The following is a 24473-nucleotide window of genomic DNA, read 5'->3' as shown; positions in this document are numbered from 1 at the left end:
ACCTCTCGCTTTTTAATTCTTTATTGGTCGTGCGGGGAGAGGATGCCTGCGTAGGGCCGAGCTGCTGTATTGCTTTACAAAAAGATAATACTTTACAAAACAGACAGTTTGCCACAGCGCCAGTCTGGCCTTTCTTCCAACGCACTCGTAAAAAGAAAAAGTAGTCTATTACAATTTGTTTTGTAAAGTAAAACCTTTTTGTAAAACATTGCAAAGTGATTTCGATGTTTAGTGATCAAATTGTTTTACATGATGCAACGATGAAAATTGTGGTTGTAAACAGAAACAAATTTCACCGTGTACCACGTACCCAGCTCCCCTAGCCGTTTAGTCTACTTGGCTTCCACAATTTTCCATTGGTAGTAATCTGCACTTGTCTCATGGTCGAGAACGTTGACGCGATAAAAGGTATCTAATAACAAATTTCATATGACTGAAATAACACTTTCTTTGAAAATGTCGTGTAGTCGAAACGTGTTAGGTTGTTGGAAAAATAAAATCGTGATCAAGACGTAAGAAAAGTTATTAAAAACACGGAAAGTGTTTGTTCATCTACGTATATCGTTTACTAGAAACATTTATGACGGAAGACAGTTGTGTTTCACTCATTTACCTTTGTTGAAATAGGTGTTCATTCTTTGAAAGTTGCTTCCTTGCCTACGAGATAATCACAACGTTTAAAAATGTCCTCCAGAATTCCAAGTCAGATGAGAGGTGTGTAATTCAGTGCGTCCGTCCTTTTATCTGTCGTGTTAGTGCCCTGCGCTCTTTCCCAGGCACTGCTTGACGGAGCGTAGACGCTCTCGGAAACGAGTACAGGTCGGGAAACATTACGGCGCTGCTGTTTACTGCCCAGCGCACGGAGCACATGCGCGAGGCTCTTCGAAGAAATGACCTTCGTCTGCCGGCTAGCCTTGGCGGGGAAGAACCGCTCTCGGCAGCTGGCGGGAACGCCTTCAGTCACAGCTGCAGAGAGCCTGCAGCATGGCTCCGGTGAACACCGTGTACCTGGCGTTGTCGTCGCTCTTGCTCCTGCTGCTGCTGCTACCTGGACGCTACGAAGCTATCCCGTTTGCTCCGACATACATCGACTGGAGCAGCTTCACCTGTAGCCAGCTGAATGAGGAGAACACGGACCAGCTCGACGGGTGCCGTTTCACCGATGTTAGCCCCGGGCAAGAAGAGGTACAGTGCACCATTCATTTATTCATTCACTTATTCATGGTGTTGCACGGGACCGATGAACCAATAAAACCTTCAGGATTGTCGGGCGAGTAAGGGTTTACGTTATATAAGACAAATAACGTACATGGTCAACATCTGTACACTGTGTTTACAATAAATTGTCACTATGCTGATCTACACAACCATAACGGCCATAATGACACACCCGAATATAAGCTGCACCCCTAATTTTGAGGGAGCCAAGAAACAGGGAAAGAGTGAAAATGGTTCAAATGGCTCTGAGCACTATGGGACTTAACTTCTGAGGTCATCAGTCCCCTGAAACTTAGGACTACTTAAACCCAACTAACCTAAGGACATCACACACATCCATGCCCGAGGCAGGATTCGAACCTGCGACCGTAGCAGCCGCGTGGTTCCGGACTGACGTGCCTAGAACCGCTCGGCTACCGCGGCCGGCCCGAAAGAGTGAAGTCCCGTAAGCGATCTATGAAAGTTGTTCAAAGCTATTGATAATATGCTCACACTTAATCAAGTTCTAGAATGATCCTATAGTGGTTACTACTACGGTAGAAACGGAACCCTTACAGTACCGATCTTTTATCTGTCTTTCTACCAATCCGACTGTTAAGAAACCTCAGGTAGACGTGTTAGGTTCATATTTACGTTACTTACTAAGCCTATGGTCCCCCTGCGATGTAGAAAATTTAAGCTTCTATGTCAATGCAGTCAAAAGATACGGGCCTTTATGTCACATATTTGTATACCCGCAAACCCACAGATGAAAGCCTATACCGTACTACCCACTAACGTAGGAAAAAATCCGAAGATTGTTGATTTGTAATCATCGTGATTTTTATCCGTTTGTCTCTCTCTCTCTGTCTCCCTCTCCCTCATAAATGTATACAGAGTGGTCCATTGATAGTGACCGGCCCAAATATCTCACGAAATAAGCGTCAAACGAAAAAACTACAAAGAACGGAACTTGTCTAGCTTGAAGGGGGAAACCAGATGACGCTATGGTTGGCCCGCTAGATGGCGCTGCCATAGGTCGAACGGATATCGACTGCGTTTTTTAAAATAGGAACCGCCATTTTTTATTACATATTCGTGTAGTACTTAACGAAATATGAATGTTTTACATTGGAACAAATAAGCCCTCCGTCACAAATATTAAGTCAAAATTGACCAGGTTTCGACGCTACTATGAGCGTCGTCTTCAGAGTTAGACTAACTGTTCTAAAGCGTATTAGGTATATAGTATATTAATAAAATTAAAGTTTGTACTGACTGGAAAAGATGCAGAAAGGCGACGTCGTGAACAGATGTTAGATGGCGAGACGCTAAGGGCTGCTCGTACTGTGAACAAGGGTTGCAACTAGACTGTCTTAGTCTAATTCTGAAGACGACTCTCATAGTAGCGTTGAAACCAGGTCAATTTTGACTTAATATTGGTGACAGAGGGCTTATTTGTTCCAATATAATTCTGACGCAGTCACTGAACCTTAGCAGCTACGTTCAGAGTTTTATGACCACTTTTTTCGCTTTGTGATAGATGGTGCTGTAATAGTCACAAACTTGTAAGTACGTGGTATCACGTAATATTACGCCAGTGCGGACGGTATTTGCTTCGTGATACATTACCCGTGTTCAAATGAACCGTTTATCAATTTGCGGAAAAGGTCGATATGGTGTTGATGTATGGCTATTGTGATCAAAATGTCCAACGGGCGTGTGCTATGTATGCTGCTCGGTATCCTGGACGCCATCATCCAAGTGTCCGGACTGTTCGCCGGATAGTTACGTTATTTAAGGAAACAGGAAGTGTTCAGCCACATGTGAAACGTCAACCACGACCTGCAACAAATGATGATGCCCAAGTAGGTGTTTTAGCTGCTGTCACGGCTATTCCGCACACCAGTAGCAGAAAAATTGCGCGATAATCGAGAATCTCAAAAACGGCGGTGTTGAGAATGCTACATCAACATCGATTGCATCCGTACCATGGCAACTGGGCACAAGAGAAATTACGGGACGGTGACAGATTTTCTGCAGGCTTTCTATTTAGTGACGAAGCGTCATTCACCAACAGCGGTAACGTAAACCGGCATAATATGCACTATTGGGCAACGGAAAATCCTCGATGGCTGCGACAAGTGGGACATCAGCGACCTTGATGGGTTAATGTATGGTGCGGCATTATGGGAGGAAGGATAATTGGCCCCCATTTTATCAATGGCAATCTAAATGGTGCAACGTATGCTGATTTCCTACGTAATGTTGCACCGCTGTTACTACAAGATGTTTCACTGCATGACAGAATGGCGATGTACTTCCAACATGATGGCGTTTACCTAGAATCGTGCAACTAGGCAAGAAGCAAGGCTTCACAGTACACGTAGAGGAAAAAATCTGAAAATTGTTAATTTTTAATTATATCATACGATAAAATAATAGGATGTCATTTGTTATCCGACTGTCTACCTGTCTTTTAAGACCCTTTTTCTCAGAAACGAGTAGACATATGGAGCTGAAATTCATACCACATATTAAAGTCTACTGTTCCTTTCCTGTGTAAAAGATTTAAGCTTCTATGTCAATGAAATAAAAATATACTGCCATTTACATCACACATCTTGATATCTCTCCATTGTCGATATGATGGGAGGGAAAAATCGTCGAACTCTAATCCCGGGATGAATGAACTGCCTGGGTACATAATAAAGTTTGTACGGAACTCTCGATGCACGACTCCTACTTGTAGTTATCCGGATTTATTGTTCTTGTTATAATATTGATAAATGATTATACTGTAGGTAAGCGACACAGGAGAGGAAGGCTTCTTATCAAAACGGCGGCTGATGTCACTGTTAACTTCTCTGACACCATTTATTTCAACACTGTCAGTACTGTCTTAACTTCCATCCCAAATTACGCTGTCCTCGTTATCATCGTGCACGCTATATTTCTTGAGTCATACTTCCATATGTCTTTCATTCTACACAGAAAGCGGTGCAGGGTGCTGTTTGGATGGGGCCCATTAAGGAGTTGCAATCGTTTGCAGCCGAATGTCTGGGCTGTTTGGGAGAAGGACAGGGGGAATGCTAACAAGGAATATTTCGGGACTTGCAATTCTGACATTCGTCTGATTACCAATCGAAAGCTCCCGAAAAGGTCGTCTAGAAGTGTAAGATTTGGAATATTTGAATTTGCTTCTTGGACGTTGGGATCAAATGCCCTCGGCAAAAATTAAAATTTAGTATGTGTGCGGGTCACTGTGGGTTTGAAATGTGTATTAAAAGTGAATCAAGTGAAAGTGTAGCAAAAGTCAAGCCACAAAGTCGGTATCCGCTCGCGGAGAGCCACAATCGCCAAGTTCGTAAGTATTCTGGTCTGCAAACGCTGACTGGTCGTAATCCACCAGATAAGTGATACAGATAATATGAAAGAAGAACTGAGGGTGCTACACAACAATTTCTGAGAACTACATAATAAGAAATGCAGCCAAAGCCAACCAGAATAAAACAAGAGAAGAAGGCAAGGAAGGGAAGATCGCGCTTATGCACTTAACACATGTGAAGAGCGTCAGTGAATGGCTAGGTAACGTTCTCCGCTGACGAGGTTTCATACCGATTTTGCCCACCAGCCACAGGATCTACTACATCACATCATACGTTCCACCAAGGACGCAGTGAAGAAACGTAATATTGCCTGAGTACATGAATTACGTCGTGAGTGGAGAGTTGCCTACGTAGGTGAGACGAGGAGGCCAATCAGCTATGATCAGCTATGACGCTTACTGCGGTTACCGCAGCACAGTAAGCCGGCGGTCGGGAAATACCACCGTGACAGTGGAAAACCTGTCATGCTCCAGGAAGCCCGTGTGCTGGCGGAAGAGTCGTAAATACGCCAACGCAAAATACGAGGAAGATCCCGTACCGAGCACGGACGCCACAGCCTAAGCCAGGGGGCCTCCCCACACGGAAAATCACGCCCGTGCGAAGCGCGGTGCAGGGAGTGTGTGCACCATGTATGGGTCCAACAGCGCAACTCGCCTCAACTGGGCTTCCGCGGTGAAGTCGCCGTCGTGCACTGCCGGGTATCATGATTGGCGGTTTATTCAATACTGACATTGGTAAGGGCAAAGCAGTTCCTAGAATAAAGGAACAATCTGCTCCGAGTTTTCTTAAAGTCCATTTAAAGCCAAGTGGGGACTTTCTTAATTTTGCAGGGTGTGACGATAAAGTCAAATGTCTAATGAGAGGTCCAGTAGTTGCGTGTGTAAGAAAATCGACATTTGAAACACACTACAGCAAATTGCAATCGGGAAAGTAAAGTGAAACCATAGGGGCTAGCAGAGAGGAAGAACTGAAGAAGTTGCAAAGTCTTGCAGAAGAGAATTCTGCATCGCAAATGAGGTGTTAACCAGTACTTTATCATGTTTATTTTGATTAAGGGTACTGCGAAACCAACCCAATTCTGTATGTATTTCTCTAAAATGTGTACTCGTTTCCATTTCCTCTTCTTCCATTAATTTATCCCGAAGATGGTGAAAAGTGCTGGGAAAGGACTAGTAGAGGTAGTTACACTACTGGCCACTAAAATTGCTACACCACGAAGATGACGTGCTACTGACGCGAAATTTATCCGACAGAAAGAAGATGCTGTGACATGCAATGATTAGCTTTTCAGAGCATTCACACAAGGTTGGCGCCGGTGGCGACACGTAAAACGTGCTGACATGAGGAAAGTTTCCAACCGATTCCTCATACATAAACAGCAGGCGACCGGCGTTGCCTGGAGAAACGTTGTTGTGATGCCTCGTGTAAGGATGAAAAATGTATACCATAACGTTTCCGACTTTGATAAAAGTCGGATTATAGCCTATCGCGATTGAGATTTATCGTATCGCGACATTGCTGCTCGCGTTGGTCGAGATCCAATGACTGTTAGCAGAATATGGAATCGGTGGGTTCCGGAGGGTAATACGCAACGCCGTGCTGGATCTCCAGGGCCTCGTATCACTAGCAGTCGAGATGACAGGCATCTTATCCGCATGGATGTAATGGATCGTGCAGCAACGTCTCGATCCCTGAGTCAACAGATGGGGACGTTTGCAAGACAACAACCATCTGCACGAACAGTTCGACGGCGTTTGCAGCAGCATGGACTATCAGCTCGGAGACCATGGCTGCGTTTACCCTTGACGCTGCAGCACAGACAGGAGCGCCTGCGATGGTGTACTCAGCGACGAACCTGGATGCAAGAATGGCAAAACGTCATTTTTTCGGATGAATCCAGGTTCTGTTTACTGCATCATGACGGTCGCATCCGTGTTTGGCGACATCGCGGTGAACGCACATTGGGAAGCGTGTATTCGACATCGCCATACTGGCGTACCACCCGACGTGATGGTATGAGCTGCCATTGGTTACACGTCTCGGTCACTTCTCGTTCTTATTGACGGCACTTTGAACCGTGAACGCTACATTTCAGATGTGTTACGACCCGTGGCTCTACCCTTCATTCGATCCCTGCAAAACACTACATTTCAGCAGGATAATGCACTAGCGCATGTTGCAGGTCCTATACGGGCCTTTCTGGATACAGAAAATGTTCGACAGCTGCCCTGGACAGCACATTCGCCAGACCTCTCACCAACTGAAAACGTCTGGTCAATGGTGACCGAGCAACTGGGTCGTCACAATATGCCAGTCACTACTCTTGATGAACTGTGGTATGCTGCTGAAGCTGCATGGGCAGCTGTACCTGTACACGCCATCCAAGCTCTGTTTGACTCAGTGCCCAGGCGTATCAAGGCCGTTATTATGGCCAGAGGATGTTGTTTTGTGTATTGATTTCTTAGGATCCATGCACCCAAATTGCGTGAAAATGTAATCACATGTCAGTTCTAGTATAATATATTTGTCCAATGAATACCCGTTTATCATCTGCATTTCTTCTTGGTGTAGCAATTTTAATGGCCAGTAGTGTACAGAGTTGCTCTGCGTTTGGCAAGAGCTGGAAAGCGGTTTATGGAAGGACCATTAATAAAGAATATTTCGTAGGTCGTAGTAGAGACAAGGAATCTTACATTAGCTCCCGCATAAAGTAGAGTACCACTTTCTAGTATGACAATATCTCGACGAATCAGCGACAGTGCAAGGAATCTGCACGAACAATTGGCGGCCAGAACTGAAACTCTCCTAGCGTACTCAATCGCCCTTGATGAGTCCAGGGATATTAGGACTCAACTCTGCCCTTTTTTCTCTTGGCGTGAACGACAACCTTCATGTGACGGTGTAGATCTTGGATGTGATTCCTGTAAAGAACACATCTACAGGGGAGTTATCTGAGAAGCGGTCGAAATGTCAGGTGAAAGAACAGGACTCAACTCATTTGGGAAACGCTGTTCCCCGTTACCACAGACGGGGCGCTAAAGTAAAAGGTTTTGGCAATATAAATAATCAGTCACCATGTGGGGCGGAGGCGCCGTATTTCACGAGGACCTGTAAAATATTTTTGTGCTCAACCAGAAAGCGATGGAGAACATACTGACCATAGTTTCCAGTATGCAAGTCCACATTCTTCTACTGTTCACTGACATAAATGTTTCTATTCTCTTTTTGCTCAGCGAGATCGCGAAATATGATTATAAATAAAAGTTTTGAGTTCAAACTGATTCAATTATATTTTTAAAAAGTTACACAAAACATAGTAATGTTCCTGGTAATCATAATGATAAGGATGTCTCTTTCATAAACAGCACTATGAGCAGTTCAGAGGCGACCTCTTCGTTAAGTTCCCATGAAATGGTCTTTCACCCTGACTTCTAACAATCAAAGTTAATTGGTCGCCACTTGCCACGCGGTTTTGTTAACATTACGGGCCGCACACAAACAGTTACTTCCGCGTAATCAAAGTGATCCAGGGCAGTGTGCAGTCCTCGCGAGTTCACTTCCTATTTGTACTGAAAACATGCGTCTACTTGCCACCTGGCTGTGACGTCACCCGAGGCAGCGCGTAAACCAGCGCTTGACTGAGAAGGACCGATTGATAGCTGGGTGCAAAGTAAGCCCTCATTGCTTCTCAGGCCGTATTTATACGTATACGGGCGCAGCGGACGTAGCAACCTATAAATATTTTTGTAATACTCTAAATATTATTTTATTACTGTAAATATTATTCTATAATGCTGTCATGAATCAAATTACAATCTTCGAAATTTATGTATGAATGGAGTTAAGTTGGCTTTAATCATAGAACAAGTTTTGGCTCCCCTGCATTTAAACTTTACCGTTTAGAACTTTTAGACCGGAACTGACAGTAGAATATGACCTGTGAACTACATCTTTAAGAGACCTTGTATTGATTGGTATTTGCATCAAAGTCTTGCAACTTGTTACAGCTCTATTAGTTAAGGGGTTTTGTCACGTGCTGTAATGAAAACTTTCTATCAGTATTATAAATGATACTAAATCTACTAAAAATAATAACGTTTATGTTCCAAATTTAGTTCTCAGTAAATCACTTGAAAACTATTAGAGGTAGCTTAATGGGGTTCCATGGCTAATGTTTTTATATCCAACTGAAGCTTCACACGAATTTTCAACTTTTTAAGTCTAATATGTAGCGCCTTCAATTTTTCGTAAAAACGTTCATTCTGACCGAAATGTTGTTTCGATCAATTTGAAACTTGTAGCAGTTGATTCTGACATACATTTGCACATTCTGACAGTTTTTTGGATTTCTAGCTTTATTATTTTGCGCGACTTGTTTTTCATCTGGAAAGATGTATTTAGGGAAACATATTTATCTGATCACTACGAGCTTTAACAAGTTAAACATTAATATACTGAAGCATATGTTGACAAAGTCTGGAAAAGCAACTTTAATTTTTAATTTCATCCTTAGATTATGGCGCAATACTACTTTGTACGCTACTCACAGGCAAGTTACGATGACGTGGCGCTAGTAGCAGTGAACAGGGCCAAGTCCGGCACACTCGCTCGCCTTTGTCTTTCAAATGATACAACGCTTGTTTTTCTATAACCATCTGCACATTATTAAGAAGTTAATTTAATAAAAATTAGTGCAGTTGACGAATGATTATTTCTATCCTTAAAGTGTGCTTTACAGTTGCTGATCCACAGCCGTAAATAAAATTTTAAAGTCTTTATTGGCCAACTGTGGAAGAAACTTAACATGCCGAATTGACCTTCCGTTCATTGTTTTGCACACCACGGGGCTCTTTCCGTATAAATTACCGGTTTTGAAGACGTGACGAACGTACTGGTGCGTATCGTCAACTTAGTTCGCCCTCACGGGCTCATTCATACTCAGTTCAAAGAAGTTTTGATTTCATCAGAAGAGGAGCATCCAGATATCCCCTAACATGCCGAGCTAGGCTGGTTGAGCAAAAGGAAAGTGATTTCCCTAATTATTCGACTACACCTCTCCGTCGCCTCGTTTTTTTGACGGGAAAGGATGCCCGAAGGCACTTTCGTAGAATCTGAATTTGCAGCTAGTTTAGAATTTTTAGCAGATATTATGGCTCTTCTAAATTATTTATGTCTGAGATTCCAAGTAGAAAATAAACTCATCAATGGTAAGGCCGACAAAATAAAAGCTTTCCAACGTAAACTTTATCTCCTCAAAAACATTTCGCAGGGAAGTGTGCAACACGTTCTTGAGCTAGGTAAGTGACACAAACATTTTACCTTTTGTAAGGCATCCGGATTTTTAAAAGCGCTTCATTCGAAACGGTATTAGGCTCTGTTTCACAGCATCTTTGCGGGAGTGAGCGCACTTTGAAAAATACGACGTGGAAGAAGAAGAAATGGTTCAAATGGCTCTGAGCACTATGGCACTTAACATCTGAGGTCATCAGTCCCCTAGAACTTAGAACTACTTAAAACTAACTAACCTAAGGACATCACACGCATCCATGCCCGCGGCAGGATTCGAACCTGCGACAGTAGCGTTCGCGCGGTTCCAGACTGAAGCGCCTAGAACCGCTCGGCCACCCCGGCCGGCTACGACGTAGAGCTACAGTTGCTTGAAGATGAGTTAGCGAGCGATTCCAGGTAATGTGCTGGTATATCACTGACAGTAAAATTAAGTCGGGTTTGTTAAATGTTTAAGTGAAACATTACATTAAAAACGATAGTCCAGAACACCGGTTTATTAAAACATATCGCGTTTTAGTGTTTCATTTACCAACATTTGTTGTAGTTTTTTTACAGAAAATTACTAAGTTGAAGCCAATATCTGATGTGTTTTTAAAGGTCTTTTAGATAGCAATTGAAAATACGCCTCCCTGTTGTTGTTGTTGTTGTGGTCTTCAGTCCTGAGACTGGTTTGATGCAGCTCTCCATGCTGCTCTATCCTGTGGAAGCTTCTTCATCACGGCTCCCTATTAACGTTTTGAATTAATCGGTTTGCAAACCGATGATCACCTAAGTTTTTACAATACCAAAGGTTTCCTCTTGTTCTACTGTTGCTTGTTGAAGTAAGAATTTCCTAAGCTGCGCAGAGAACGAACTAAGATTATTTCTGTGTTTGGATCCACATGTGTACGTGAAAGGTTTTCTGTTTGACTTGCACGAAAACTATATTGCGTGCAAGTATTTCTGATTGTAATGTAATAAATACCCTTAGAATTGCTGTCAGCTGAACCCGTGGCCGGCCTGTGTGGCCGTGCGGTTCTAGGCGCTTCAGTCTGGAACCGCGTGACCGCTACGGTCGCAGGTTCGAATCCTGCCGCGGGCATGGATGCGTGTGATTTCCTTAGGTTAGTTAGGTTCAAGTAGTTCTAAGTTCTAGGAGACTGATGACCACAGATGTTAAGTCCCATAGTGCTCAGAGCCATTTGAACCATTTTTTGAAGCTGAACCCTCGTTCTAGATCTTAGTAGTATAATTGCATCGATACTCTTGTAGAATTGGGGAGAAAAGAAGTTTGTGGCACAACTTGACTAGAAGAAGGGATCGGTTGGTAGGACATGTTTTGAGGCACCAAGGGATCACAAATTTAGCATTGGAGGGCACCGTGGAGGGTAAAAATCGTAGAGGGAGACCAAGAGATGAATACACTAAGCAGATTCAGAAGGACGTAGGTTGCAGTAGGTACTGGGAGATGAAGAAGCTTGCACAGGATAGTGTAGCATGGAGAGCTGCATCAAACCAGTCTCAGGACTGAAGACCACAACAACAGACAACTCTTGTTCCACCCAACAAAGCTCTCCACCCACTTCACAAACATTTTTTTATGACAAAGAAAACAGATATGAAGTTTCGTGCGTCTGAGGCGGCTTTCCACGGTTCGCGCGGCTCCCCTCGTCGGAGGTTGTAGTCCTCCATCCGGCGTGGGTATCTGTGTGCGTGGTGTTCTTAGCGTAAGTTAGTTTGAGTTAGATTAAGTAGAGTGTAAGCCTAGGGACCGACGACCTCACCAGAAATTACTACAAATTTTTTCCATTGGTGAACATTTGGAGAAAGGCGAGTGTAAGGAAAGAAAGCGCTAATGCGTAAAGTCGGGGAATGGGGGATTGCATCATCGTCAACATGGCGAATCTGTGTTCTGCACTGTCTGCACTGGACGATGCGATGGTGCAAACACCCTAAGAGCCTCTGCCGTGAGCAAAGACCTGTAGAGTGACTGGCAGTATATCTACGCTTACATAGGGAAGGAAACGTGTGCATCATAAGCCAAGCGCTGATTTGCAGACTATTGTCAGTAATTTTCTAGCCAGGTAGTCCACGTACAGTGTGTAAACTTTTAGATGGCAGGCCTCTCCCTAATCCTGAATCGGTAGAAGTCGGTAAACGTCGGGAGGCTTCGGTAGGCACGCAGTTTAGACTGCTGCCAACATTACGTAGCTGACTGTGTTGTACAAGGTAGCCATTGCTTCTGGTTCGTTATTGTTTTGCGCTGTACTGTTCTGCGTGTTTTTATTGTGCAGTTGTGCTAAACATTATCAAAATGAGTGAAGAGGCAGTTGCTGGCTCATCTCGGGAGTCGCCAACAACCCCTACCGGTAGGCCTACGGTTAGAAGGAAACCAGGATTACGTAGCGTTGCTCGCAAAATTATATTGCGTGTGATTGAATGCTGCGAAAGGGAAAGGGAGCAGAAAAAATTGTTTCACTCCATTTACAAATATTCAGTGAGAGCTGCTACATACACAGCACAAAGCATGCTACACTGACCTAACTGTTGAAACATTTTCCATTACTCTTTTCGGGCGTTCGGAGAACAACTCACCAAAGTTTCATTGCAATCGGATGAATGGTTTGTGAGCGCATAGTAGACAAACATATATATGACGATTTCAGTTTCGTTAACGTACAACATTTAAAGCGAGTTTTACTTCCAAGCCTTTCGTCTGCTTTCGTGTAAGCATGACGCGCAATTTGTAGTGCCAGCACTGCAACTAATAGGCGTGCCTTGTCCCCCCCCCCCCCCCCCAACGGCTTCTCTCCCCTTGCCAGCCAATGCATGCTTCCTCCTCTCCCCGCACTCACCTCACAACTCGGCCGTCTTACAGTTAACATACTGTATAGCTTCCTTCCTTACCTCTCCATTTCGTTATCACCATCCTGTTACATTCTTTGGCCAATGAAGTTTCACAAGACACCGATTAGCGGGAATAAATAGAAGCTTCTTTCCTCCTGCAAAATCAGTCTTACCCTGAGGAAGGTCGTCGGAATACGATCGAAACTTCGGTCTTGTCGTTTATGTCCAGATCATCGTGCCACGAAATATTACACAACCTACAGTCATGTACAAGAAAAATAATTTTAAACAGCCACTGCTGAGATCGTTTGCAGTTACTGAAGAAACTGTCTGTTAGTGACATATGAAATTTCGGATGATTCTACCACAAAACTACACCCACTGCTGTTAATTCCATGTTTGAGGTTAGTTTCAACTTGACATAGCCTGCCGTCATGCTGATCCTACCTACTTTCCACCTCTTCTACTTGGTTAGTTAGGTGAAGAACATTTTTAGCACACTCATCCACTCGTTCTGACACAGTTTTTACTTCATTCAAACATTTGTCAGATTAAGAACTGATTTTGCTGCCTAACACTTTCTGATCAGTTTCACATGCAGCTTCTACAGCCCCTATTTTAACCTGTACTTTTTCTACACCTTCTTTAATTTCATCTACTCTTTGTTTGTTTCCAACAGCAACTCTTTTCAAAGCCTCTGTTAATTCACCTTTTACAATGCTAACAGATCTTTTGCAATTATTCTTAACTCGAGAAATTTTGTCATCTACTTTATTTTCCAATGACTTCAATTCATTTTCCCACATTTCTTTTAAAACAGCAGTCTGGTTTTCAAGTTTTTCATTAAAAACACTGTCAAGTTTTTCGATTTTACTATTAATTTTTTGAGTTTGTCCCTGTATAGAGCCCATTAAAGCGGCAAACATTTCCTGCATACTTCCTAGTTCCATTTTTGGCATCACTGTTTCTTGTTTCCCTTTTCCACTGGCACTATACCACATTTGGTATCCACATTTGATGCATTTGGTTCAGTAACATTCCCAACACTATCATCACACACCTGATCGTTACTGAGTTCACGCTGAATGTTACTTTTTGTATTAGTATAATCCCTACTAGTTACTTTAACAGACATACTTGAAGCAGACTCAATTCCACTGTCCGTAAATAACATAGAAATATTATCAAAAACATCCCCTTTTATTTTAACATCTACTCCTTCTCTCTGTTGAGGTGTGATAGTGTGTGAAGCACTCACACTGAATGAAAGTTCTTCCTCCTTCACCGTATTCACAAAGTCTTTATCACTTGCCATGTTTCTCAGTCTTTCAGCACACACACACGACAAATGTAACAAAGTTGACTTATCTTTTGTCGAATGCTGCAGCCTCGGCGTGTTGAAACTGAATGTCCGATCCTCTGCGGCTGCCGTAACAGTTTCCGGGCCCCCGCTCGTCGCGTAGGCTGGCCGCGCTGCCCCGTTGTACTGCTCGCCGCCACCGCCAAGATGCCACAGCCGTTGCGTATCATCTTCTTTCTTGCAGTTCCAGCAACTCGAAACGAGTTCCGTTCAAACTTGTGCTAGTACCGGTTCACAAAATTCTTTCACTAACGTTCACTGTCCAGTCCATCAAAATCTTTCTCTCGACCGCGGATACAAAATACTACGGCTTTAGCGAAACCTACTGTAGTTAGAGGTGTACAAATTCCCCTTGCAGCCTGCTTGCCCCTAGCTCCTCTGCAGCCATTCATGCAGGTCAGCCTGCCGCGACGTAAACACAAGAGTGCGCGTGTACTGAGGCATAGTGGGCAATGCGGGCGATACGGGCTCCCGCAAGCCCGGGCTACCTGGGTTCCCGCAAGCCTGCCAAGCTTCACGGGACCCGCTCAGCTTGCAGCGCCTGACAACAGCTTGCGCTGTCAAGCTACCGTGACTAGAGTAGCCAGGTAGTTAGCCTGCAGTTCATTTATCGAAGCGGTGGAGGCAGCACAATGAATAGGTCGAACTTTAGTGAGATTGAAAAAAAAATTGACAGGTGGGGAATACATGCTGGTAACGAAACAGAGCACAAGTTCCGCATGGGAAACGTTTTCGTGTGTTTATGAGGCCGCTTCAAATAAATCGGTAGTTGTGTCTCAATGCAAACTATGTAAAAAGCTCTTAAGTACTTATTGGGGAACCTCGAGTATGTTACGACATGTGTGAAAATTTGACAAGCAGTTCTCTCACTCCGTAAATATCTTGAAAGAGGACAAAGATTTAGTGGCCGAAAAGTGCGTCGAAATTTAGGGCAGACACTGATCGACATAAGTAAAAAATGTGGCTCAGTTGATATTAAAAACGTTATGCCTTCCCGTGTGACAGTAGCTAGGAAAGTTCAAACCTTAGCTGATAAAGTGCGCAGCAAAATGCTCCCAGATACAGTGCATGCGATTAGTTCTGGTATATGTGCCAGTACAATTGATCTATGGACAGACAATTACAAAGGGGTGCATTACATGTCCGTGACAATGCATTACATAAATTCAGACTGGCGTTTGAATAAATATGTACTGATGTGCTCTGCGTTTCCTGACTGCCCAAAAACTGGCTCGAATATTCGAAACGAGTTGGAAGATGGCTTAGAAACTATGGGTGTTTCTCGTGAAGTCATTGCCAAAATTACGTTTGTCACAGACCAGGGCAGTAACATTGTCAAAGCTCTCGAAATATATGAGCGTCTTCCATGCATGGCTCATAGTATAAACACAGTCTTGACACATGTTCTGAGCGAACAGTTTTTGAAAGAAAATGTTCCAAATATATTAGCCATTCTTAATACAGTGCGGGCTACGGTTTCGTACTTCAAGAGAAGAGGTCTCTGGGTGAGACTGAACTCATCTTTAAAGCAGTGGGTTTCAACTCGTTGGAATAGTTATTTTGACATGCTTTTATCAGTCCATTCTCAGATTGATTCAGTGAAGGCTGTTTTACATAATGAAGGTGCCTCTGATAAGATGCTGGGTTATGACCACCATATAACTGGCCAGCTTATAGAATTTCTTAAGCCGTTTAAAGAAGCCACAGTTGATCTAGAGGGTGACAAGGAGCCAACCCTACATTTAGTTCTACCGTGGTTTTATGCCTTAAAAACTCACTGTACCGTACAGGATAACGATGAAGAGGTTTGTAATTTTATTCCATCTGAATATTAGAGAACCACTTGTGAAATATGTATGCTGAGAAAATGTATTTTCAGGACATAAAACCTTTGAAACAAGCCGCCGATGCCTTCCTAGAATAGAAAATGTGCGTTAGTATGTTGCATAAAATTGCAACGTTTATGGTGGCTAACTACCGCACATTAAGAAAGTTAACAGAGGATGAAAAAATTGAAGTTTGCCAAGCAGTACGACAGATGTGTGCTGAAGGTAAGCTCCTAAGAAAATGCATATATCCTTCACTTACATGTACATGGTTACTCTGCAAGTCACACGCAAGTTCTTGGTTGAGGGTTCATCGAACCACTTTCAACTTATTTGTCTCCTATTCTCGAATTTCGCGCGGGATAGAACAGCTACATCTCTCCGTCTGAGCGCTGCTTTTTTGTATTTTATTCTGATGATCATTTCTTCCAATGTAGATGGAACTCAACAATATATCTTCAAATTCGGAGGTGTAAGTTGGTGATCGAAATTTCATCTATAGATCGCGCCACGTTAAAAAACGCCATTGTTGTTCTGATTCCCACCCCAACTTTTGTGTAATTTCCGCGACACTCTTTCCCCTGTTTCACGATAATACCAAACCAACTGCCCTTATTTAGACTCTTTCGACCTCTTCCGTCAATCGTAAGGCTCTCCAACTGCGTAGCAATGCTCCAAAAGAGTGTTTCGTCATTAAAACGCCTACAATATTTTCTGTGCGTCCATTCCTATTTAAGTAGGTCGTAATTGTAATCAGAGGTATTAAGTAGAATCTACAGCCTTTAGATTTGACTGGTTGATCTTGTAAACGAAGTTTAACGGACTTAGTTTAGTACACACAGGGATAACCTCGCTCTTGTCATTATTTATTGCCAACTGCTAATTTTCACACAAAAAATATATACTTTATTTAAATCGTCCTGCAGTTAGTTTTGATCTTCTGGTGACTTTACTGGACGGTAAATGATAGCATCAACTAAAAACTATTATAATTTCAACTATGTGTAGTACGATCTTCACATTATTCTGCAAATATTAATTGGAACCTGTACAGTTTCAGTGCAAGTGCTCAATCACAGCACCCAAGATACAAATGCAGGGCCGTACAAAATGGCGAAATTTGAGGACTGGGCAGAAGCGCCTCCTCTCCTACATGATGAAGTCAGCAGATACTTGCAAGAACACTGTGTGAACGACGGAGATATTCTACAGTGGTGGAAAAATAACTCCCAACGACTTCCTCGACTTCCGTGTGTGGCAAGAAAAATATTAAATATACCAGCCACTAGTGCGTCTAGTGAGAGAATTTTTAGTTGCGCTGGAAACCTAATTAGCGAAAAACGATCACGTCTTAATGCAGACAGACTTAACGATCTCGTCATAATTAATTCAAACACTAATCAGCAGACATATTAAGAATACAGTAGAACATTAAATAGGAAACTATGAGTTTGAGCGCAAATTTACTAATTAAGAGTGCAGATTTCTTTCTTGTGCTTTCTGGGCGTCAATTTCTGAGATAGAAATTTTGTAATGCATACAGTTCATTTTTATTTTAGACTAAACTTTTTGATTTCAATCCTCCCAAGTGACATTAATTATTGTTTGTAAACCATTTTCTGTTACTTGGGTTTGCAAAGGTAGGCAAATATTTTTAGGAGTATCTGGTTTGGCCTAAATAATACTTTCAGGGGAACTGAAGGAAAATTTGTAAATATTTTATGTTGAAAAGCGTTCTGCAACATAAAATATTCATTTGTGGATTAAGGCAATACACATTATGAGTTTAAATTACAATTTATTTTGTTGAGTTCCACACACATTGCAAAATGTAATTTTATTCTTGTATTTCTATATTAAGGGGAATCCCACATGCAGAGTCAAGATGCTGAAGACCTAGACACTACAAATACTCCTAAAATGAAGAGCGTCTTTTTCCATGAATGTATTGTAGTAGGAATATAATGGAAACTCTGAGACACTCTCCACAGCATCTACAGGTGCGTCATGAGGATTCAGACTCGTCGTTTAGGTCTGTGTTAGGAGGGTCTACAGTCGTCGTTTAGGTTTGCATCATGCAAGTAAACACTCGTCGTCTTAGTCTGCATCATGGTCCGAAATATGGTCTCTCATGACGCAGACCTAGACTACAAGTGTGGACTCTCATGACGCAAACATAGGAGCCGCGAAAAATGGCTCAGGGTCGCCATTGTGTTCCCAGTACTATAGTTTTTAGACGATCTGGATACGAAACAAGTCCTTCGATTTTGTTAAAATGCATTTTGGCAATTTAGAATGATTTTGCCAACTTCAAATGAATTCACAGAACCAGTAAAATACATCCTGGAAACGTAGTTAAATATTTATATAATTGCTGTTATACTTGGCTGAAACATACTAAAGTTAAAGAATCTAGACTTATAAAATCTCAATTTGGTTCTCATTGCAGTACAGTGGTTAATAGGGGCGTAGATAATTTATTCTTCTGGGGAGATGACCAATCTTCTTTTTTTGGGGGGGGGGGGGAGGTTCACTTCTCTAGTACAAATATCCATCCGTTTCGGTGTTGAAAAGTGCAGCACAGACTGCATTGCGTTGTCTGGGCATTTATTTATTCCATACTCTCGTAGTCCATCTTCCCTCCCCTATTTTCTCTCTATCCATTTAGTCCTCTCCCACTGTCTCTCTGATCACCTCCCCCCCCCCCCCCCTCACCTTCCCTTGGCCGGCCGGAGTGGCCAAGCAGTTCTAGGCGCTACAGTCTGGAACCGCGCGACCGCTACGGTTGCAGGTTCGAATCCTGCTTCGGGCATGGATGTGTGTGATGTCCTTAGGTTAGTTAGGTTTAAGTAGTTCTAAGTTCTAGGGGACTGATGACCTCAGAAGTTAAGTCCCATATTGCTCAGGGCCATTTGAACCATTTTTGAACCCATCCCTTGGCCCATCTCCCCTCACCCTCTATCCTTCTCCTCGTCCTCTCTCTGTTGGAAACCGCCACCTCAGTTCATCTCCTCTTCACCTATCTATGAAAACTCATATATATCTGTCAACTTTTGTGGTGATCAGTGAATCAATGTCAAAGTTTATTGATAGGTAGCATTTACTGTAATACTTTTTGATACGCACCATTGATAGTTTTGTTTTCTGGTGCGTAAACAAATGAAGTTGAAGTTGTCCCGACAGGGGAATATGCGACATACAAATGACCATGTGAAAAACATGATTTTCAAGATTGATGCCACAAACATATAACAACTGCCCTTGCGATTTATCTATCGACATGGCAAATGTAAGCTGCACTGGAAATTATAACCGTTTAAAGTCGAATGGCATGTCGGTCGGAATCTTAGTGATACTGGAATCAAACTGTCTTCACCTTTGTACTTTCCTTTTAAAATTGTGGCTTCGATTACGTTTGTTCTTTAATTTCTTCCCCGCAAGCCGGGTGCCATTACAAAGACGTGGCTGGTTTACCTTTCGCAACATAATGATTGTCGATCCGACTTAATTACAGATTGGGAGGCGGTAATCCGAGGAAACCTAGCGAATTAAAAAATTATGTAGGATAGTTGACTACATCATCTTGGTTAGTAACGGAATAAACTGACTTGTATGTCAGCAATTCGCCAGGTGTCATATTTTGAATCTGAAAATTCATTTCGTTAACATCAAGGTTTTTTGCAGCCAATATAACACGTTCACTCAACCAAAAATGGTTTGCAACTGTTAAACGACATTTGCTGTGCGCGAATTGTCTAACACGATGACTGTGAATGTGTCAGACAGCTCTCAAATTTCAAAAAGATCATAAACATTTCGTTTAAAAGAAATGTATATATATATATATATATATATATATATATGTGTGTGTGTGTGTGTGTATATGTATATGTATATATACACACACATATGCATATATGTGTGTGTGTGTGTGTGTGTGTGTGTGTGTGTGTGTATGTATATATACACGCACATATGCATATATATATATATATATATATATATATATATATATATACAAACACACACACACACACATATATATATAATATATATATATATATATATATATATATATATATATATAAAAGTAAATATTCAAAAACTTTCTCCATGGAAACACGCGTACATAGTGAACTTTTATGGTAACCCGCAAACGATGTCAAAATCTTTTGTAAGGTACTCTATTCAATGTACTGTCCGAAATATTATGTAGGCAGTGATGTTTCTCTTGATGGCCAAGTGTGCAAAATTTCTTCAAGATCGGAATACAATTGTAAGTTGGTGTAGAAGTGTGTAAGTAAAGTACCCTCCGCCATGCACCATTCAGAATTTTGAGCAGACAGCGCCCTCCATCCTGCTTTGAATATCAAGTGTGCCAAATTTCATCAAGATCGGAATAAATACGTACAATTTGTCGAATTCCGTTATGTAAAGGAACCTCTGCCATGCGCCGTACGAAATTTTATGTAGACTGTGACCTTCCTCTTGGTTTCAAGGTATAGTGTGCAAAATTTCATCAAGATTGTATGCAATACAAACACACGGACACAATGAAAACGCACTTTCAGTTTTTGTCAAATTTTCCAATTTTTCGGTCGATTTTCGAAAAATTTTATTTCATAAAAACCTTGTCCTGAGAATTACGAAGACAGCAAAAAAAATTTTGCCGAATTGGTCCAGCCGTTCTCGAGTTTTACACTGATCAACACATTTGGCAATTAATTTTTATGTATATAGATAAGAAGCCCGAAATATACGCGTAAAGGAAGAATATACAAATAAAACCCAATATTTTTTTACCTGAAATTAAAATATATATATATATATATATATATATATATATATATATAATGTTGGGGTTTGTCTTTTGGTGCTCAGGTAAAATAAAAACTTTTGATTGACGTTCATAATACGACAATGACGCGCGCAGACTAAACGGCTGCGTAGCGCAGCTCAGCAGTAATATGGGCAGGCAAGCAAGTTTCCCGCAGCCTGCCCGGGTTGGGTTCTGCTTGGCTTGGCTGGGAGTGAAGCTGCCTGCCCGTTCTGTTGACAACGCGCGGCGGCCTGCCCGCCTGGCCACCAGGCAAGCATGGGCGGGTTAAAAGCGGAACATGTACACCACTAACTGTAGTTCGACGTGAACCAGGCTGCAATTAAAGTCACTAATCTACGTTTCGGGAAAAAGTTTTCACACGAAATGAAAAGTTGAATATTTTGTCCTCAATTAATATATTCTGAAACTTAGGTGAACAAGTATCACTGCCAAGGTCGTGCTAGTCTCAACATAGTTACTCACAATCCCTTTCACTCACGGTAGCAAGTTTATAGTGTTGCATTTCCCGAAAACGTTATAGCTACAGAAATACGGATTGTTTGTGATTGAGAATGCTCGCCAAACATTAAGTTTGTCGGTACCAAATGCAGTCACAGTTTTTATCCACCGACCTGCTCAATACGCCAAGCGGAATTTATGTCACAAAATTCACTTAAAAATTCCGAAATTTCTACACGCCCATCGGAATAAGTATGCCGTCACTTTACCACACTTTTGATGTATTACACACTGCTATATCGGGCAACTTACCGTTTCCATCGGAACTACTACTACACACGACCGAACTGTTTCATGGCTAGGCTCCCACTCTTCTCTAGAATACTCTAAGTCTTCTCTACCAGCAGAGAAGGCGCGCGAAGAATATTGCTTTGCCATTGGTCAGTTTACTCAACAGCCAATAGCAAAACAACATTCTCCCTCGTCAGTCCGAACTTTTCATCTATAACGAATCGCAAAATAGTAAACCTAACGACTGTACTTTTTACCGACGTAATTATCTAATATACTGAAGTTTTGCTTATGCATAAAGTTATTTACAATTGTTATTTATACCTGAATTAACTTTCCCTTTACCATAAACTTACTTTACAAATCAATTCTGCAAAAATCCCCTTTGTCCATATCCATACTTCTTCCAAATGGCCGGCCGCGGTGGTCTAGCGGTTCTGGCACTGCAGTCCGGAACCGCGGGACTGCTACGGCCGCAGGTTCGAATCCTGCCTCGGGTATGGGTGTGTGTGATGTCCTTAGGTTAGTTTGGTTTAAGTAGTTCTAAGTTCTAGGGGACTTATGACCTAAGATGTTGAGTCCCATAGTGCTCAGAGCCATTTGAACCATTTTTCTTCCAAATGTTCCCACACTAAACCCTACTACATAACTCGTTAAACAATTATCTTCATATTAACCTTAAACCACACTTACGCATCATTCATACTGCTAAAACACATTTATAACATTTTACATACACAAAAAGAAATAATAACATTTTATGAAAATACTAGAACAGTTTATGAAAAACATTCTATTACTTTAGAGCACTCTAGTGGGCACAATCGAAACTAAATCAGTCTCCTATCCAATATTGTCCTCTATCGGCTGATACATAAACTACGTGCGCGTCCAGTCTCGCGTCACCATCTGTCACTATCCAGCTCTGAGACACATTTCACACTTAACCGCCTCCAAAGCAGGATCGGTATACGGCGCTACGCCTCACTTCCCTTCTTGGTAGAAGCGATTAACTTCGATTCACATTTGCACTTTTTCATTCTGCACTAATTCTTGCGCTGCATTATTTACACTTCACTTTTGTAAACTGTTTCTTATCCCGCACAGTAACAGTGTGTATGTCTTTTCGTCTGTTGCCGGCCGATGTGGCCGAACGGTTCTAGGCGCTTCAGTCTGGAACCGCGCGACCGCTACGGTCCTGCCTCGGGCATAGATGTGTGTCATGTCCTTAGGTTTAAGTAGTTGTAAGTTCTAGAGGACTGATGACCTCAGATGTTACGTCCCATAGAGCTCAGAGCCATTAGAATTTTCGTCTGTTTTACTTCACGTTGTGTGTTGCCAACCCGTGAAACTACTTTATTATCTGTGCGTGTGTGTGTCAGTGAAAATTTGTGAAACTGTCTTGTTTGTTAGGTCGAGACGTGCGAGGAGTGGGGATGGGTTGACTTATTTTATTGTTTTTTTGGGGGGTGGAGGGCAGTAGCGGAGATGGACCTGGAGTGTGATTAAAGGACAGAATCCGAGAGGAGATGGTAGTGGTAAATGGAGCCTGTTGTTATCGGTTCATATTTAATATTATATGAAATGGTCAGTCAGTTTAAAGAGTGTGTGGTTTGCTAAGTTGGTCTAATAATTTGTGAGTTGGATGTAGTAATCTTGTAAGGTTAAGAGCTGTTTTTTTGTTGTTTATCCTTATGATTTCCATCCCTGTGTCCCTGGCCGTAATTTTGTTGGTGTTGGTGTGAGTTTCCTTTATATCATCTTCTGTATCATTCCAAGTCCCGAATTTAAGTTTGTCGTTAATCTCACTACTACCGCTCCCGTATACATTCGTCTTATTTTGTCCGTTTCACCCCGTAGTCTGATCTCTATACAACGCTCTGCTGTCTGAAACGTCCCCTTTGAACAATTTATATAGGACTGTGCTTAACCTGACACACAATATTTTGTTAGCGCAACGCAATCTGACTTTCAAAATTCCCTGCAAAAGAATGGCCCTGACTAACATTAAACTATACCTTTCACAAATCACTTACCTCACAAAAATCTTCGCTGCTCAAGCTACTGCAATACAGCGAGCGCCACTACTGCCAGCTAAATAAAAGATTCAAACTACTAAAGGCACTAACTACTGATAGGGATAGTTAGCAAATGAAAGATATTAATAGAGAACAAACAATGTATTTACCTTAATATCATCACATATAAATATAGCAGTTCATGGAAAATTTGAAAACTCCGCCATCTCTCTCCTCACATCCACCACTGCTGGCAGCTCACCTCCAACTGCGCAACGCTACGCGCTGTTCACAGCCAGCTGCCTAACACTACAATGGCGAGTATTACAACAATGCAAAGCAGACACAGACTGCCCACAGCACAGCCAGTGATTGTCATACAGAGGTGGCGTTACCAATAAAAAACCTAAACAGCCTACTTACATAGAGAAAACATAAACAGCCTACTTACATAGCCCCCATGCTCCCCACAAAAATTTTTACAAATGGTGTTGGGCACTGGCCAATACAGATTTGACAAAAATTTTTCACAATTACAGTAACAAAGGTATAAAATGCACACACTTATTGAAACAATGTTGGTCAAAAGCTAAAATTTTTTCACAGTCCATAAAGACAGTCCTGATCATTCATTACGGTAAAATAGTAGTGGTTTTCTCAAAGTCTGAGCAGTAGAAAAAAAATGCACACGGAAGTAGTGGATTTCCATGCAGTCTTGAAGAAGTAGTGTTGTCCTTCCAACGGAAAGACAGTGCTGACTCGACATGCAGACAGGTAATGGGCCACAACAGAGTAAACCCACAGCATAGTCAGTCGACATTTTGACAAGCAGAAAATGTGTCTTGACTTATTTGAGAAAACGGTGAGGATCCAAAACCTGAATCTACAGTATTTGCGAAATCGTGTCGTGTCATTTCGGCTTCCTGAGGCGAGCTATTGCCGACCGATCGATCGATAATGCTTCCCTCTTCACTAATTGTTTCACTGTCCACGCCATTG

General features: G+C 42.1%; 1 protein-coding gene across 1 annotated transcript in view; it reads left to right on the top strand.

Annotated features, from left to right (window-relative positions):
• The first annotated feature begins 972 nt into the window (after positions 1-972).
• The window catches only part of LOC124779100 (toll-like receptor 2), a 131165-nt gene continuing 107664 nt past the window's right edge, over positions 973-24473 (top strand). Inside the window, exon 1 of the mRNA XM_047253687.1 lies at positions 973-1185. Within this exon, the coding sequence (XP_047109643.1) occupies positions 985-1185 (201 nt within the window). The 5' untranslated portion in view covers positions 973-984. The remainder of the gene's footprint in view (positions 1186-24473) is intronic.

This window comes from Schistocerca piceifrons, chromosome 1, assembly GCF_021461385.2.
Source record: "Schistocerca piceifrons isolate TAMUIC-IGC-003096 chromosome 1, iqSchPice1.1, whole genome shotgun sequence".
NCBI classification, from domain to species: domain Eukaryota; kingdom Metazoa; phylum Arthropoda; class Insecta; order Orthoptera; family Acrididae; genus Schistocerca; species Schistocerca piceifrons.
This window is presented reverse-complemented; position numbering and strand designations above follow the sequence as displayed.